This window comes from Trichosurus vulpecula, chromosome 7 (genome assembly GCF_011100635.1).
Source record: "Trichosurus vulpecula isolate mTriVul1 chromosome 7, mTriVul1.pri, whole genome shotgun sequence".
Lineage (NCBI taxonomy): Eukaryota > Metazoa > Chordata > Mammalia > Diprotodontia > Phalangeridae > Trichosurus > Trichosurus vulpecula.
Window position 1 is genome coordinate 129,598,919 of NC_050579.1, and position 16,793 is coordinate 129,615,711.

At 37.0% G+C, this 16,793-nt stretch overlaps 1 protein-coding gene across 2 annotated transcripts in view; it reads right to left on the reverse strand.

The window, feature by feature from the left end:
* The window catches only part of ENPP3 (ectonucleotide pyrophosphatase/phosphodiesterase 3), a 144,226-nt gene that overhangs the window by 62,239 nt on the left and 65,194 nt on the right, over nucleotides 1–16,793 (reverse strand). For both annotated transcript variants that reach the window (XM_036768022.1, XM_036768023.1), the window contains exons 9-12: nucleotides 15,973–16,092; nucleotides 11,136–11,245; nucleotides 10,324–10,389; nucleotides 7,331–7,403 (exon numbers count right to left, since the gene is read on the reverse strand). In XM_036768022.1, the coding sequence (XP_036623917.1) occupies nucleotides 7,331–7,403; nucleotides 10,324–10,389; nucleotides 11,136–11,245; nucleotides 15,973–16,092 (369 nt within the window). The remainder of the gene's footprint in view (nucleotides 1–7,330; nucleotides 7,404–10,323; nucleotides 10,390–11,135; nucleotides 11,246–15,972; nucleotides 16,093–16,793) is intronic.

The following is a 16,793-nucleotide window of genomic DNA, read 5'->3' on the forward strand; positions in this document are numbered from 1 at the left end:
TAGTATAGTAGGAAATAGAGATGAATTAGGGGTCAGAAAGCCTAGGGTTGAGTTCACAGTTCCACTACATTCCGGATGTGTAAGTCTGGCTAAGGCATTTGCCCTCTCTGAGCTTTGATTTCCTCATCTGTAAAGTGGGAATATATAATTACCAAAATTGGAGAAGGAAATGGCAAAATACTCCAGTATCCTTCCCAAGAAAATCCCGTGGACAGTATGTCCCATGGGTCATGAAGAGTCGAACACCACTGAACGACAACAATTAACCAACATGGTCCACAGAGAAGAAATAAGAAAATGTGCTTTAGTTCTTTTCTTTGTAGAGGGGGTGGATGTGGAATATAGTGGCAGGTAAGATGAACATGTTAAGTGAATTTATGGAACTTTTTTCCTCTTTAATTATTTTTAAAATTTTGTTAAAGGAATGGCTCAAATTAGCCTTATACCAGCTCTGTACTATGGAAGGCTACTTGAGAGGGGAGGAATATATTTGGAAATGAGGGTGATAAAAAAAAATACAAATGAAAATAAGATCTTGTAAACAAAGATAACAAAACACTGACATCCTCTTATGATGATGAAACGAGATAATGCATGCAAAGCATTTTGCATGAAGTTATGAACATAGAATCCTTTATTTTCCTCAAATACTCAGCTTAAACACCAACTTGTACATGAAGCCTTTCCTGATCCATCCCCTACCAACTGTTTGTATCCTCTATCTTTTATTTATGCTCTACATCTTTATCTCTATATACTAATATATGCACATATCTACTAATAGAATTTAAGTTGTTTAAGAGCAAAGTACTGCTTCATATTTTTTTTTAATCTTCATATCCCTAGTCCCTAACAATGCCTGGCATATAATAGGCATTTTTTAAAATATGACTGTTAATTGATTAAAAACTTCTGTAGCTTTGTGGGAATGACCAAGGTCTGAAATCAGAAAAGAGTTAAGGAGCTCCTGGGGCTATGATCTAATGAATGCCTACTCCCTACCCCTCCCTCCCATGACAAAAAGAAGCTAGATATTAGTTGTGGAATAATAGATGGCAGCAGAGAGCAGTGGAGATATCTAGAGAAAGCAGCAGAGACCAGCCGAACAAAGGTGCCCCCTGAATATTCTTCAGATATGTCAAAAGACAATAGAAAATAGCGGTTGAGCAGAGACTCCAGGGGGCAGCAGAGAGCAGTCAACCAAAAAATATCATCAGTGGAGATGTCCAAGACAGAGCAGAGCATCCAAGTTTCTCTCTTCAGCAGAGCTTATACGACACCCCAAGACATTAGTCTATCTGTGGAGCAGTGAGCAGCGGAGGCACAAGCTGACCAAGGCATCTGTGTTATACATGTTCCCTGGTCATACTTGTTTCCTACATAAGAAACTCTCTAATGTGACCCCCTAATGTGTGTTCCTAGAATGTATCCATGCTACAAAATATCATAAAAGCTTCCCCCGAGTCTTGTATGATATTACAAGGTTAACTGTAGTAAGACTCTGAAAAACTTGGACTCTTATCCAGGATGGTCTGCATTTGGCAGATGTCTTAATTTGTCGATTGAAAGAATTAAGATGTTTGTTTAACTTTCTGTGAGAATGTAAACACTGTGGACAGAAGGGTTAGAAACTTAGAAGCAATTTTAAAATGGAAAATAATAAGAAAGTGGACTTTTCTAGGGACACTGAGAACTAGAGCCCAGAATGGACTGAAAGAGATGAGCAAATCCCACATCTAACTAAACATATATTTAAGAAGGTAGCAATAGGCATTTTATCCTCCAGTAAGTAAATACTGAAAGAAAACCATACTTCTCCACTCTTAAAAAAAAATCTTGTCTAGTTATTTTTTCTTCTCTGTAGCCCAAATTAAATGAAGTATCATTATACTTATACAAATATCAGGTTGGATAACTGTATCTGTAATTCTTTGTAAGACTATAGGTTAACGAATAAGACATTCTTCTATTACTTTTATGGCTGGAATAGTGCCAATATTTTTTGGTAATTTTCCCAAGTGAGTGGAAAATTATACCTGATTTAAAAGTATATGTTGCATCTTTCCTATTAGAAAGCAAGTTTCTTGTGAGTAGGGATTGTTTCATTGATTATATTTGTATCCCTTGGGCCTACCAAAGTGTCTGGCACACAGTAGGCACTTAAATATTTGTTGATTGATTTGCAGATTCCAATTCTTAAACAATATTTCTTACTTCTTAAACAATTAATAAATAATAAAGGAATGAGCCTGTATTTTAAAAGTACATTATATTTGTGGGCAATGTATTACGAATTATCTCACTGAATCAATCAGACAGGGAATAAAGGCTTATTATTATAATTGTCTAATAGTTTAATTGGCTACAGATGTAATATATAGATATCTACATAATGTGTATACATATCTACATGTGTATATAATACATATATGTGTGTGGATAAGAGGTATGTGTGTATGTATGTGTGTGTGCACACATATATACGTACACATACATATACACACATAACTCTGTCCCCTCGAATTCTCCCTATATCATTATCACCTCTAAGCTGACGATTCTCAAATCTACCTATTCTGCCCTAACCTCTCTGCTAACCTTCATTCTCACATTTCCAACAGCCTATTAGATATCTTAAACTCAGTATGTCCAAAACTGAACATGATCTTTCCCTCCAAACCTTCCCCTCTTCCTAACTTCTCTATTAAATATTGAGGGCACATTATCTTCTCAGTCACTCAGGCTCCAAACCTAGGTATCATACTTGACTCCTCACTCTTAACCCCCCACCCCATATCCAATCTGTTGCCAAGGCCTGTCAATTTTTACCTTCATAGAATCCCTCCAATAATCCCCTTTCTCTCCTCTGACACTGCCGACACCCTAATATAGGTCCTTATCACTTCATACTTGGACTATTGCAATAGCTTGCTGGTTGGTCTTCCCAACCACTACAATCCAGTCTCCACTAAGCCGTCAAACTGATCTTCCTAAAGGACAGGTATGACCATGTCATATGCGTTTGTGCACACGCACACATGCATGCACATATGCACACACAAACACACACACACACACACACCCCTCCCCACACTGCTTACCTACTGCTTTTTGTTAAAAGGGAAGGTTCAATTGTGTTCAGTACTAGTATAATGTAATGTATACATATATACATTATTATATGTATATAGTATAAAGCCTATTAGAGGCAGAATTTAAATCTATTTCCTCTTACTCCAAAGCCAAAGCTCTATTCATTGTACACATTGTCTTCTTCAATAAAAACTTTATATAATAAGTTTTTATATTTTTAAAAAGGCAAATCATCCAGATTTAAAAGAGAAGAAGTGTGACCCTTGTTGAGGTAATGAAAGCTGTCCATAGATCTCCAAACACCTGCATAAGCCCAGGCACCTTGTAAGCACACTTTTTTTCCCATTCTACCAACTGGAACTTGGCATGTAGGCATGTACCACTGGTTTTTTTTTTACTGCTGGTACTACACCTCTTCTCCTTTCCTCCACCACCCACCATCACCTGCTGAACAGAATACAATCCAGGATTTCTTTTCTCCTTTGTTTTCTTCCCTGAAAAATAGCATAGCTCTATTTTTAGTCAATATAAAAAAATTTGCTGGAAAATATTCAAAGCATTAAAATTAGAGGAGAAGTAATGAAGTTTACAGTGATTTTATCACTTAATCCAGGTCCTGTTTAGGAGAACTCAGTCTGATTCTTTTTTTTAGTTCTTCCTCTTTTGCCTACTTTCCTTCCCTCATTATCCTTGAATTGGCCAGACCACTCCTTTCTGGGCAGGATGTAAAAATCTACTTCCAGGTATCTAATCAAATATTCAGCTTAGCAAAGCTGTCAGGCATCTGTTTCGTCCTCACCTTTACCTAAGCTCCAAATCTCTGTCAAGAACCACTCTTTCAACCTAACCCCACCCCCTCTCACACATGTACCCATAATTTTTTTTTGCTTGCCTATAAGGTTTGTAGTTATCTCCCATAATCTATGCATTATGAAAAGATCAAAATTAATCCTATCTCTGATTTCTTCTGTATTGATTTCTACTGCACTGATTCTACATTGTAACTGATTTTATGCTGTATTAATTTTATAATTGGGTCTGCGACCACCTGGTTTAGTTGAGCTCAGGAATTCCACTAAGCTAGCTTAAAGTTAGTTTAAATGAAATATTGTTGTCTCTCATGCCAGTATCCCCTAGGATACTTCATGAATATCTATTCATTTAGCCCCACAAAATTATCATCCCCAAAAGGTATATCGTCCATCCTTACCTGTCCTTGGGTCTTATCTCCATAACAAACCCTTCTAGGCACTGGGGAGTCTGCTAATTCAGATCAGCAGGATGCTAATCGGTCCCACAAAACAATTAACATTCCTTAATTATCTGAGAGGAGTGATCACTGGCTCCACAAGAGTATGCTAGCTTTCTTTAAAACAACCAATCTTGATGGCCCCATCCCCATGATGCTGTGTACCCTGTAACCACTTGTATTGTCTTCCCCACCTACCCAACTCTGTACTCCCCAAAACCATATTAAGGCTGATGGGCCCTACCTGGGAGTCTTTGGTCATTGAGAAAGGCCATTGATCCAATTTATTGGCTACTGCCAACCTGACCAATAAATTGATCATTCTCAGATCATTGTCTCTCAGTTTACCTTAATTTTCAAACATAACTATGGAAAACTAGAGAAGAGGGAATTCTATGAAAGCAAAAGAATCTTCCCTAGCTGATCGCCAATCAATTTTTCTCCCAGAATTCTACTGAACTGCCGGCTGCCAATCTCCTAAAAAGGTCAATAGTTTCAGCCACAGAAATGCTCTTTCACCTCAGTGGGGAGAGTGATTCCACTGACTCTGAAGTAAGAGAACCAGTCTTCAAATCCAGACTCAAATGCTAACCACTTGTGTCATATGTCCTTGGAAAAGTCACTAACCCCCTTGGGGTCTCAGATGCCTCATTCTAAAAATAAGAGAGAGTTGGAACAGATGGTCTCTGGGGTCCACTCCAGGTCTAGTTCTATGATTCTTTGATCTTCTTATAGATGTATTCAGAGGTAGATTAAATATAAACATATCATTATTAGTTATTTTTTATAAGTTTAGGTATAGACATATTATAGATATAGGCAAAAGTATAGGTTTGATAGCTATAAATTGGATACAGTATGGATATACAGATATAGACAGAAACAGAGATAGCAATAAGTCGGGGTATAGATTAGATATGACATGGATATAAATAAAGAGATGGATATAGAACATACAGATAACAGACATTGGTATAGGTACAAATTAAATATAGATTAAATATGATTTAGATATAGATTTAAATAACATGGATATGGTATAGCCATAGACTAGATGATATGTGAAAATATCAAAATTAATATTACTTCTAATTCCAACTATATGAATTTAACTTATTTTATGCTGAATTAATTTTATAATTTTCAGCTTTTCCTGTCATCCCCAAAGAGCATGTTGTCTGTCTTTGGCTGTCATTGTACAAGTAAGAAGGATCTTATCTTCCTAACAAACTTTTTTAGGCACCAAGAAGTCGGCAAGATGCAAATAGGAATTGTAAAACTATGAAACTATAAAACGGTTAACATTCCTTAACTGTCAGCTAGGTGGCACAGTGGATAGAGTACCTAGCCTACCTAGAATCAAAAGACTCATCTTCCTGGGTTCAAATATGATCTCAGACACTCACTAGCTGTGTGACCCTGAACAAATCACTTAACTTTGTTTGCCTCAGTTTTCTCATCTGTAAAATGAACTGGAGAAGGAAATGGCAAACCAATCCAGTATCTTTGGCAAGAAAACCCCAAATGGGGTCATGATGCATTGTACATGATTGAAAATGACTAAACAATAAACTGTCACTTTCTTTAAAATCACTCATCATGTTGTCCCCACCTCCGTGATGATGTCTACCCTGTAACCAATTTCATTCTCTTCTCCACCTATCCAACTCTCTACTCTCCAAAACTTCCTTAGGGACTAATGAGCCCTACCTTAGGGTCTTCAGTCATTGAGAGAGGCTATCAACCCAATTTATTGGTCACTGCTAGCTTAACAAGTTGCTTGTGCTCAGACTACTGTCTTTTAGTTTACCTTCTTTTTCAAATGTTAACGTACAGATGTAGATGTAGAAAATATAGCTATGCAGGTACAGATAAGTATAAGTACAGGTACAGATAGGGATACAGATGAGAGGCAACATGGCATAGTGAATAAAAAACTAGCCTCAGGGGCAGCTAGGTGGCGCAGTGAGTAGAGCACTGGCCCTGGAGTCAGGAGGACCTGAGTTCAAATCCGGCCTCAGACACTTGACACATGTACTAGCTGTGTGATCTTGGGCAAGTCACTTAACCCCAACTGCCCTGCCAAAAAAAGCAAAAAAAAAAAAAAAACTAGCTTCAAAGCCAAGAAGATGTGGTTCAAATTCTGCCACATATAGGTTATGTGATCCTGGTTAAGACACTTACCCTCCCAGTGATCTAGGCATGTCTTTTAAGGCTATAAGTAACGAAAAGGCAACAAACTGTATTGGTGGAAGGAGTTTCCTCACTATGGAATTCTCTATACTAGTAAAATAATAGATCCAGTCCTGAGTTCTATACATTTATTCCTAAATGTGCATATACATGTATATATACAGAGGGTCACAAAGAGTTGGACAAGACTAAAAAGACTTTGATGACATATATATGTATATGTAGGTATGTGTGTGTGTAAATAGATATATAAATTATCTACACACCAACACTCTTGGCACACAGAGTATACCATGTTTCCTACCTATAAGAGCAGGACATAAGTACCACAGTCACTGTGGAGACCTCTACCTACAAACTAGACACAAGAAAATATAATTACACTCCACTTAATCTTCCATAAGCCAACTTTGGACTTCAAAAGTAACAAGACTAAGGTGTACAGTGCCTTGCCACACTGTATTCTTAATGCTAAGATAAACCAATGAATAATGCCCATCATTTCTATAATTTTTATAGATTTAATCATTTTACTATAATAAAATTTTAATATAGATGTCTATTTTTCAGAGGTACATTGCACAATTCTACAGGTTACATTTTTTTTTTTGCATTATCCCATAGGCAACATAATCCATTGGTTCTGGGAACAAGATTTGTAACTTCATTAGTACAGGGTATTCCCAGGTGAGAAAACTCCCTCTCACCAATTCAGGGCACATTTTCAAAGCAACTTATGTTCTTATGTCTATGACCCAATATCAAACATTTTAAAGACAAAATAAATAAACATACATCACCACTAACTGGTCCACTTGAGTGTCCAGCAGAATCTGGCTCTTCTACATATAGTGTATAAAAATCTGGTCTGTGGATAAAATTAAGAGACAAGACAATTTTTTCTTACTATCCACTTAAGAAAAATTCTTTTTAATGCACCTTTATTGGATAATGACAGTCAAACCTGAAAAATGGACCTATAAGCATCTGCCTCTGTCAGCCTACGCCCTTTCATCCATCTGAGTATCAGGATGAGGCCCCTTTAAACACCAAGAGAAATAGGGCTTCAAGAGCCACCCCACAAATGTCAAAAAAGTAGCCATGGAAACCAAGGTGTTTCAGTCTCCATTCATTTCTGATTGCATTACAACACTGTACTTTTGCTACCTATCACTTCCCTCAACTATTACCTATTTGGAAACAGGCATGAATTTGGGTTGAAGGACCTGGAGTCACATGTCCATTCTGATATTTAACTATTTGACTTTGGCTAAGTCACTTAACTTTTCCAGTGCTTGGCTTTCTCATTTATAACATGAAGGGATTGGACTAGAAGATTGGTAAGGTCCTTCCAACCTCTGAATCCAATGATCTACAATTCTCTATCTTAGGGTTCTCTCATGCTCGTACATATATATGCTGAGTTGACAAATTTCAGGCACTCCACTCCACCTGTATCCTCAGATCATTTCTTCATAGTTTTACTCTATTATTTTGGAAATGTGTAGAATATTCAGAAATTTGTAGCGTAGAAGGGGTGGGAAGGAGAATGAATAAGGGTTTTTTTTAATTATACTGAAAGAAAAGGTGGGGTGAAAGGATGAGATAATGGATGCCAAAGAGAAAGAACTATTACACTTTTATTTACTTTGATTATTTTTTCTGTCAAAGAGAATATTTGGCCTAGAATAGACAAAACAAAATGGCTATAATGGAGTTGAAACCCTTAAAAGAAGAAAATATAAGAAGCATCTAGTTGCCCTTGAAGATATCAAATCACCAGACTCTGATGGACTACATCCCAGAAGAGTGAAAGGAACTAAACGATATAGTTGATAAATGATTTTAAGGAATCTTCCAAAAGGCTGGTGAGAACAGGAGAGGGACTAATCCATAGGGTAGCTTAAAAAAAGAGAGAAAAAGAATCAACTCTGTAAAGTGTAGACCAAAGAGCTTAGACAAATTTTACCAAATTTTCAGATGACATAAAGCTAGGGTAGCAAATACGTTCTAATGAAAAACTCAGGATCCAAAAAGATCTCAGCAGTCTAAATAAAAGAATCGGTCAACTTTAAGTAGATGACAGGTAATAAGAATAAGTGTAAAGTCCCATATTCAGGCTAATAAACTCAACATTTCAAGGACAAATTGGTATAAGAAAACTAGCTACACAGCAGTTCATCTGAAAGAAAAAAAACCTTGGAATTTTAGGGGAGTTAATGATGTAACATGATTGCCAGAAAAGTTAATGTTAGAGTATATCTTATTGAAGGGAGGAGGGGAACAATTCTGTATTCTGCCCTGATCAGGCCATATCTGTGGTACAAAAATTATCTAGTGGCCCATTGACTAGGATGGTACTGTTAATAGTCAGTCAATGATGTAGAGAGACATAACTGCAGTTTATTCACTTAATGTGATACATCAGAAGTCAACCGAGTATCTGTCAAAATTTAGTTAACAACATTTATATTATAAGGAAAGAAGGAAAAGGTTCATTGTTCACATAGAAGTTGCTTATCCCTAGTTCCAAAGGAAGGAATGTGTCCTTATTGGTCTAGTGATTCCCACTAAATCAAAGAGAATTATATATTCCCTGTCAGATAAGATTAAAGAGTAGACATCCTTGGGCTATCAAAGTCCTCTAAGTCTTTTTTTTTGCAATCATAAAGCAATTAATGGCAGAGGGAAGAAACTGGAGTAAACCCCATAGATGCACATTGATCCTTAGCTAAAGAAACAAGCAAAATGATGAATACAGGACGAAATGGAATTTGTTATGTCACTCACCTCTTATTAGACCACTCAGCTGTTTTAAAGGATTAAAAAATCCCTTTTTAACACATGGAATATTGTGTTTATTTTTAGGTGCCAAAAAATAAAGCTAGTAGGGATAAACTAGCACATTGGATGACAAAATAAGGATCCTAACAGATCTGGACAGCCTAGGCTGTTGTCTTGATTTTAATAAAATGAAATCTGACTAGGATAAATGTAAGCTCTTTTAAAAGGGGACAGTGACCTGGGTATAACAGTAGGAATAAGGTCTAAACGAGGCTCTAATAATGCTAGTTAAAAAAGAAGATTGAGAAGACCTGAGAAAATTCCTACTGAGGGAAGGTAGTCGAGGTAGTTAGAAAGATAGATTTTGACTAGTAGAGACCTTTTTTGCTTTTCTGGCTGAGTTTGATTGTGGTTCCAATTAATAATAGATCTTAAAGTGTGCTGCTTAGCCCCAAGGAGTATGTTGGCCAGGGAAGTGTCTGTAAAGAAAAGATAGTACTTCCTTTGAGGGAGACAGGTACCCTAAATGTCAGAGAAGAAAAGAAAAAAAAGAAAACAGAAAACAAGCAAAAACCAAAACAGAACAAAACAAAAAACGAACACTGGATGACTATAGCAGGTCTAAGGAAAAGCAACAAACTACAGAAGTGGAGCTGAGTAGGAATGAGGCCCAGCCAGCTGAGCAACGAGAGGTGTTCTTGCTGAGTCCCAACCTTTAGAACAAGAATTGACGAAGAGTGTCTCTGTTCCCAGGATTGATATCCTGTGCCTTTTGGATGTGAGGGACTTTTCCTTAACTTAAAATTTTGCTTTAGTTAAATGCATACTGGTTTAAATAAATGCTAACTTAAAACAGCACACTGGACTTGGACTCCGACCAATCCATGCCAGGACTAGTGTGGGCTCATGGTATATTTATATCTTTTCAGTAAGACTAATCCGTTACATCAAGTAGTCATCTTGTGTATGGCATTATGTTTTCTTTATATAATGTTAGCAGTTACCTTTCAGATTTGGGTAGGTCAAGCCAATTCAACAGCGTAGAAATTCTCTTTTCGTACGGAACAGAACTAAAGGAAATAGTTAAGAGAAAGGAGATACAGGATCATAAGGAGCATATTCGTACCAACATATGTTAATCAAGCAGGGAAAAACTGATATTTTCCAACATCAATGATAATACACTTAGATAAATTTGTATTCTTATAAGTAAAATTTGTTTGTTAAATCTTTCTAAAAAGAGAGTTGTCAACATAATCGAAAGAAAACTCGATCTGAAGTCAGTGCACCCAGGCTCAAATCCAAATTCTGCTTCTTTTTACCTGTGACTTTGGGCAAGACACTCAATCAGGACCTCATTGGATTAGATGACTTCCATTGTCCCTTACACTTCTAAATCTTGATCCTATGATCTCTCTTCTCTCCTTTTCAAAAATCCATCTTATTTGACTTCTTTTTGTCCTATTCCAAAAAGTCTGAAGAGACAATACTAACGTTTCCAATCTAAACCCTTTTTCTCTCTCCTGTTTAGGAATAATGAGGGGAAAATAAATGGACCTCCTCTAGGGCATGATGGCTATATAGAAGACCAGTCAAATAGAAGGAACCTTACTTTGCCAAATGAAAACAAAAGGTAGAGAAATCACAATTTGTCAAGGCTTTGTGATTTCATCAGTGTGGCAACCAAAGATGAAATTCCCTCCGTTAACTTAAATGCCAACTCTTAGAGAACTAACTGCCTGGAAGAAAAGTTACATAAAATAAAACTTCCCATTTGCTCCCCCTAATTGGTTCATATCATAGAGATATGACTTACCCATCATACATCAAGTAAGTGGATGGATATGTGCCATTAATAGCTACATCGGAGCCAGGCCAAAAGCAGGCTCCAGCCTTCAAACCTTGATACATAGCTGTCAGCCAGATCTGTAGAAGATGAAGTCAAAAGTTTACTACAAATCAAAATTTTCAATTTGTAAACTTCCAAGAAACTTGAAATCTATCAAGGCAAAGCCTCAAAAATAAATATAAGGACTTCTATTAACATGAATGGGGGGGTGGGGAGGAGTTGAGCTGAGATCAATAGGGTTAGTTACTATGCATGATTCACAATCATATATGCTTTCTAATTTTATAAAGATATAATAATTCAACTATTCTAACAGAACTGGAAAATAATGCAAATGCTTTAAAAAGTTTAAAGTTTTAAAATCATTTATTTAGTGAAAAAATTATATTAACAACTAGAAAGTAGTATAATTGACTCAAACTTTTAAAATAATTTACTTAAAATCATTATTCTCTTATCTGATGGCATAAAATATTAAAATTTTTCATTTCAAAAATTATTTGTTTAAAAAAATTATTTGTTTACTTAAAAATTATTAATACCATTGAAAAACAGTAATGATGGACTGGTATTTTAAAAATCATTTGAGTAGGAAATGTAATAATCACTATTCAATTATTATAACCTATAATGCAATAATTTACATGAGATTTTTTAAATCATCCATTTATTTAAAGTTCATTATTATTCTAATATAGTTGGAAAATGTGAGTAATTTGTAGTAAAAATCATTTAATCATCTAAAATAATTATTCTATTATTCCCATATCATTGAATTTTAAAAATTATTTAGAATAAAATGTTCCCAGTGATAGGAAATGCCCTTCAGCTTTAAAAATAAATATCATTTTTAAAGGTTAAAACCACCATCCGATAGTTCATTTTTTTTAAGAATTTGACATGTTTATTGAATTTAACCATATTGTTAAACATATAAATATATATCTATATATTCTTTCATTCTTATTTTTTTAAGTTATTATTTTTTAACATATTTTTATTTAACATATTTAGTTTACAGCATTGATTTTCACAAGAGTTTGAATTACAAATTTTCTCCCCATTTCTACCCCCCCACTCCAAGATGGCATATATTCTGGTTGCCCCGTTCCCCAGTCAGCCCTCCCTTCTGTCACCCCACTCCCCTCCCATCCCCTTTTCCCTTCTTTTCTTGTAGGGCAAGATAAATTTCTACTCCCCATTGCCTGTGTATCTTATTTTCTAGTTGCATGCAAAAACTTTTTTTGTAGTTGTTTTTGAAGATCTGTTTTTAAAACTTTGAATTCCAGATTCTCTCCCCTCTTCCCTTCCCACCCACTCTCCCTAAGAAGTCAAGCAATTCAACATAAGCCACACGCATATTATGTAAAACTCTTCCACAATACTCGTGTTGTGAAAGACTAACTATATTTTGCACCTTCCTAACCTATCCCCCTTTATCCAATTTTCTCCCTTGATCCTGTCCCTTTTTGAAAGTGTTTGTTTTTGATTACCTCCTCCCCCATCTGCCCTCCCTTCCATCATCCCTCCTTTTTTATCTTCTTCCTCCTTCTTTCCTGTGGGATAAGATACCCAATTGAGTGTGTATGGTATTCCCTCCTCAGGTCAAATCTGATGAGAGCAAGATTTATTCATTCCCCCTCACCTGCCTCCTCTTCCCTTCCTACAGAACTGATTTTTCTTGCCACTTTTATGTGAAATTTACCCCATTCTATCTTTTCTCCCTCTCTCAATGTATTCATCTCTCATCCCTTAATTTGATTTTTTTTTAGATATCATCCCTTCATATTCATCTCACCCTGTGCCCTGTCTATACACACACATACACACACACACACACACACACACACATATATATATATATATATATACACACACACACACACATATATATACACACACACATATATATATATATACATACACTTATATATATGCATATTCCCCTCAGCTACCCTAATACTAAGGTCTCATGAATCATACACATCATTTTTCCATGTAGGAATGTAAACAAAACAGTTCAACTTTAGTAAGTCCCTTATGATTTCTCTTTCTTGTTTACCTTTTCATGCTTCTCTTGATTTTTGTGTTTGAAAGTCAAATTTTCTATTCAGCTCTGGTCTTTTCACTGAGAAGACTTGAAAGTCCTCTATTTTATTGAAAATCCCTATTTTGCCTTGGAGCATGATACTCACTTTCTCTGGGTAGGTGAATTCTTGGTTTTAATCCTAGCTCCATTGACCTCTGGAATATCATATTCCAAGCCCTTTGATCCCTTAATGTAGAAGCTGCTAGATCTTGTATTATTCTGATTATGTTTCCACAATACTCAAATTGTTTCTTTCTGGCTGCTTGCAGTATTTTCTCCTTGATCTGGGAGCTCTGGAATTTGGTAACATTCCTAGGAGTTTTCTTTTTGGGATCTATTTGAGGAGGTGATCTGTGGATTCTTTCAATTTCTATTTTACCCTCTGCTTCTAGCATATCAGGGCAGTTCTCCTTGATAATTTCTTGAAAGATGATATCTAGGCTCTTTTTTTGATCATGGCTTTCAGGTAGTCCAATAATCTTTAAATTATCTCTCCTGGATCTATTTTCCAGGTCAGTGGTTTTTCCAATGAGATATTTCACATTGTCTTCCATTTTTTCATTCCTTTGGTTCTATTTTATAATATCTTGGTTTCTCATAAAGTCTCTAGCTTCCACTTGCTCCAATCTAATTTTTAAGGTAGTATTTTCTTCAGTGGTATTTTGGCCCTCCTTTTCCATTTGGCTAATTCTGCCTTTCAAGGCATTCTTCTCCTCATTGGCTTTTTGGAGCTCTTTTGCCATTTGGGTTAGTCTATTTTTTAAGGTGTTGTTTTCTTCAATATTTTTTTCAGCATTTTTTTGGGGTCTCCTTTAGCAAGTCATTGACTTGTTTTTCATGGTTTTCTCACTTCATTCTCATTTCTCTTCCCAGTTTTCCCTATACTTCTCCAACTTGCTGTTCCCAATCCTTTTTGAGCTCTTCCATGGCCTGAGACCAGTTCATGTTTTTCTTGGAGGCTTTTGTTGTAGACTTTTTGACTTTGTTGACTTCTTCTGGCTGTATGTTTTGGTCTTCTTTGTCACCAAAGAAAGATTCTGAAGTCTGAGACTGAATCTGAGTGTGTTTTCGCTGCCTGGCCATGTTCCCAGCCAACTTACTTGACCCTTGAGTTTTTCATCCAGGGTACGACTGCTTGTAGAGTAAAGAGTACTTTGTTCCCAGCTTGAGGGGATGCACTGTTGTTTTCAGGGCTATTACAACCAGCTCTGCCACACCAGCACTCCTCCTTCCCCAAGAACTGCCAACCCGGAATGGACTCAGATCTTCAGCAGGCTCTGCACTCCTGTTCTGATCAGCCACTTAATTCTTCCCACCAGGTGGGCCTGGGGACAGAAGCAACTGCAGCTGCAGTTCTGTAGCTATGCCACCTCCACTGCCTCTGGGGTGGTGGCCGAACCACGAACTCCTTCCACTCCCGCAGCTTTCCCCACTAACCTTCTCTGCTGTCTTTGGTGTTTGTGGGTTCAGAAGTCTGGTAACTGCCACAGCTCACTGATTCAGGGCGCCAGGGCCCGCGATGCCCAGCTTTTGGTCTGGTTGGCCCTGCCGCTGCCCCTGCTGGGCTCTGCTCCTCTCTGCTCCCAGCTCCGTGTGTGATAGACCTTACCCAGAGACCATCCAGGCTGTCCTGGGCTGGAACCCTGCTTCCTTCTGCTATTTTGTGGGTTCAGCAGTTTTAGAATTTGTTCAGAGCCATTTTTTATAGGGTTTTGGAGGGATTTGGCAGGGAGCTCACGCAAGTCCCTGCTTTCCAGCTGCCATCTTGACTCCGTCCCTCCACTCTCCCTATAGTTCACTTTTAAACAAATATTAGACAGATGTTTTCTAGAAAGCATGGGAGGGAGTCATTTTCAAATCAACAACAGAGCCTGCTCTGGGCTCCATTCTTTGCCCTGTTTAAAAGAGGAACGTAAGAGATAAAGTGGATTAAAGAGCTTGACTTGGGTTTTTCAGCAAACCATCACTCAGGTTGAATGTCGAGGAGGACAAAAAGAAGGGAAAAAAATGTGTGAATAGGTAAATGTATTTAAGTGGCAACATCGGCCATTTAATTTATCTATAAGAAAAGTTTCAGTGGATAACATTATGTCCTGGGTCTAGTAGGTGGTTAGTAAATACTTGTTGAATGGAGTTTTCTCACACTGGACTGGTCACGCAGCAATCTGAAGGAAACCCTCATAATGACAACCTTTAAAAACTGGCCAGAATTCTATCTTTTTGCAGTTATCTATCGAGTCTCTGCTTGAGAATAAAAGCTAAGAAAGATCCATCAGATGACCCCCTCCAATTTCTAATAACACCACAATAAAACTGCTATCCATAAAGTGGTTTCCAATAGCTATCAGTCTTAAAGAAAGGGCTTTTTAAATCAGACTTTGTAAATAACATTTTATTTCACTCATACAAAATTTACAAAGACTGAAGTTTACAGGGACAAGTCCCTATGGATTTTGTACCACATGTAAAATTTTTTCTATCATGTTAGAAAGCAAAGATTAGGGGCAACTAGATGGCACAGTGGCCCTGAAGTCAGGAAGACTTGAGTTCAAATCAGGTCTCAGACACTTGACACTTACCAGCTGTGTGACCTTGGGCTCAATTCACTTAACCCCAATTGCCCTGCCTTCCCCTTTCCAAAAACAAACAAACAAAAAATGCAAAGATTAAAAAAAAAAGAAAGCAAACACTACAGCTTGGATTTTGGGTACCTACAGGTTGTCCATTCCACCATACTGGATTGAATTTCTCTTGTGAAGAAATTGAAAAGTTCTTATCAAGATGTACATCATATATATTATTGTCAATGATGCCATGGGATTCTGGATATAAACCCTAAAATGAAAATAAATCAAAAGGAAAAGAAATGAATTCACATATTAAGATAGAACAAGTGGCCCAAAGCTGGGAGAAATAGTTACTACACTGAATGGCAGACTCAGGATCGAAAAAGATTTTGGCAGATTTTGGTAAGACCTTCATCAAGAGCTATCTATTGGCCCCATCTTTTCTTATCTCACATGACAAAGCCAAACAAACCTCCCCCACCCCAGCTGCTGCTCAGACAATGCCAGGACGATTTGCTGTACTCCACATTCTCCAAAAGGGGATGCTGACTTCTGCAGAATTGGCCCTTTCCCTTTCAAGAAGTAAACACTGGAGATTAATGGAATAAGATGTTCTTTCTTCCAGTGTTTTGGTTAGACTTATTCAGTGAACAGAGGACTTCCCAGGATTTATGGCCCAATGAAAACAGAGAGGGACAAGGTAACCTCTGGCATATCCTTCCTAGCAGAATAGGTTCCATGCTAGTCCTACTTCCTCTGTCTCTACTTCACAGGAGACAGTCCCTTGTGGTATAATATGGAATACTTTCTCCAAGAACTCAAAGGCATTTTCTAATATTAATCACTAGATTTTCTAGCTTAATTAAGGCCCAGGGAACATAATCAATTACCTGATTTAGGAATGAAAAGATGAAGAATGGACAATAGCTTTCCAGACCCAGTATGTCCTATATAATACTGGCAATGGTC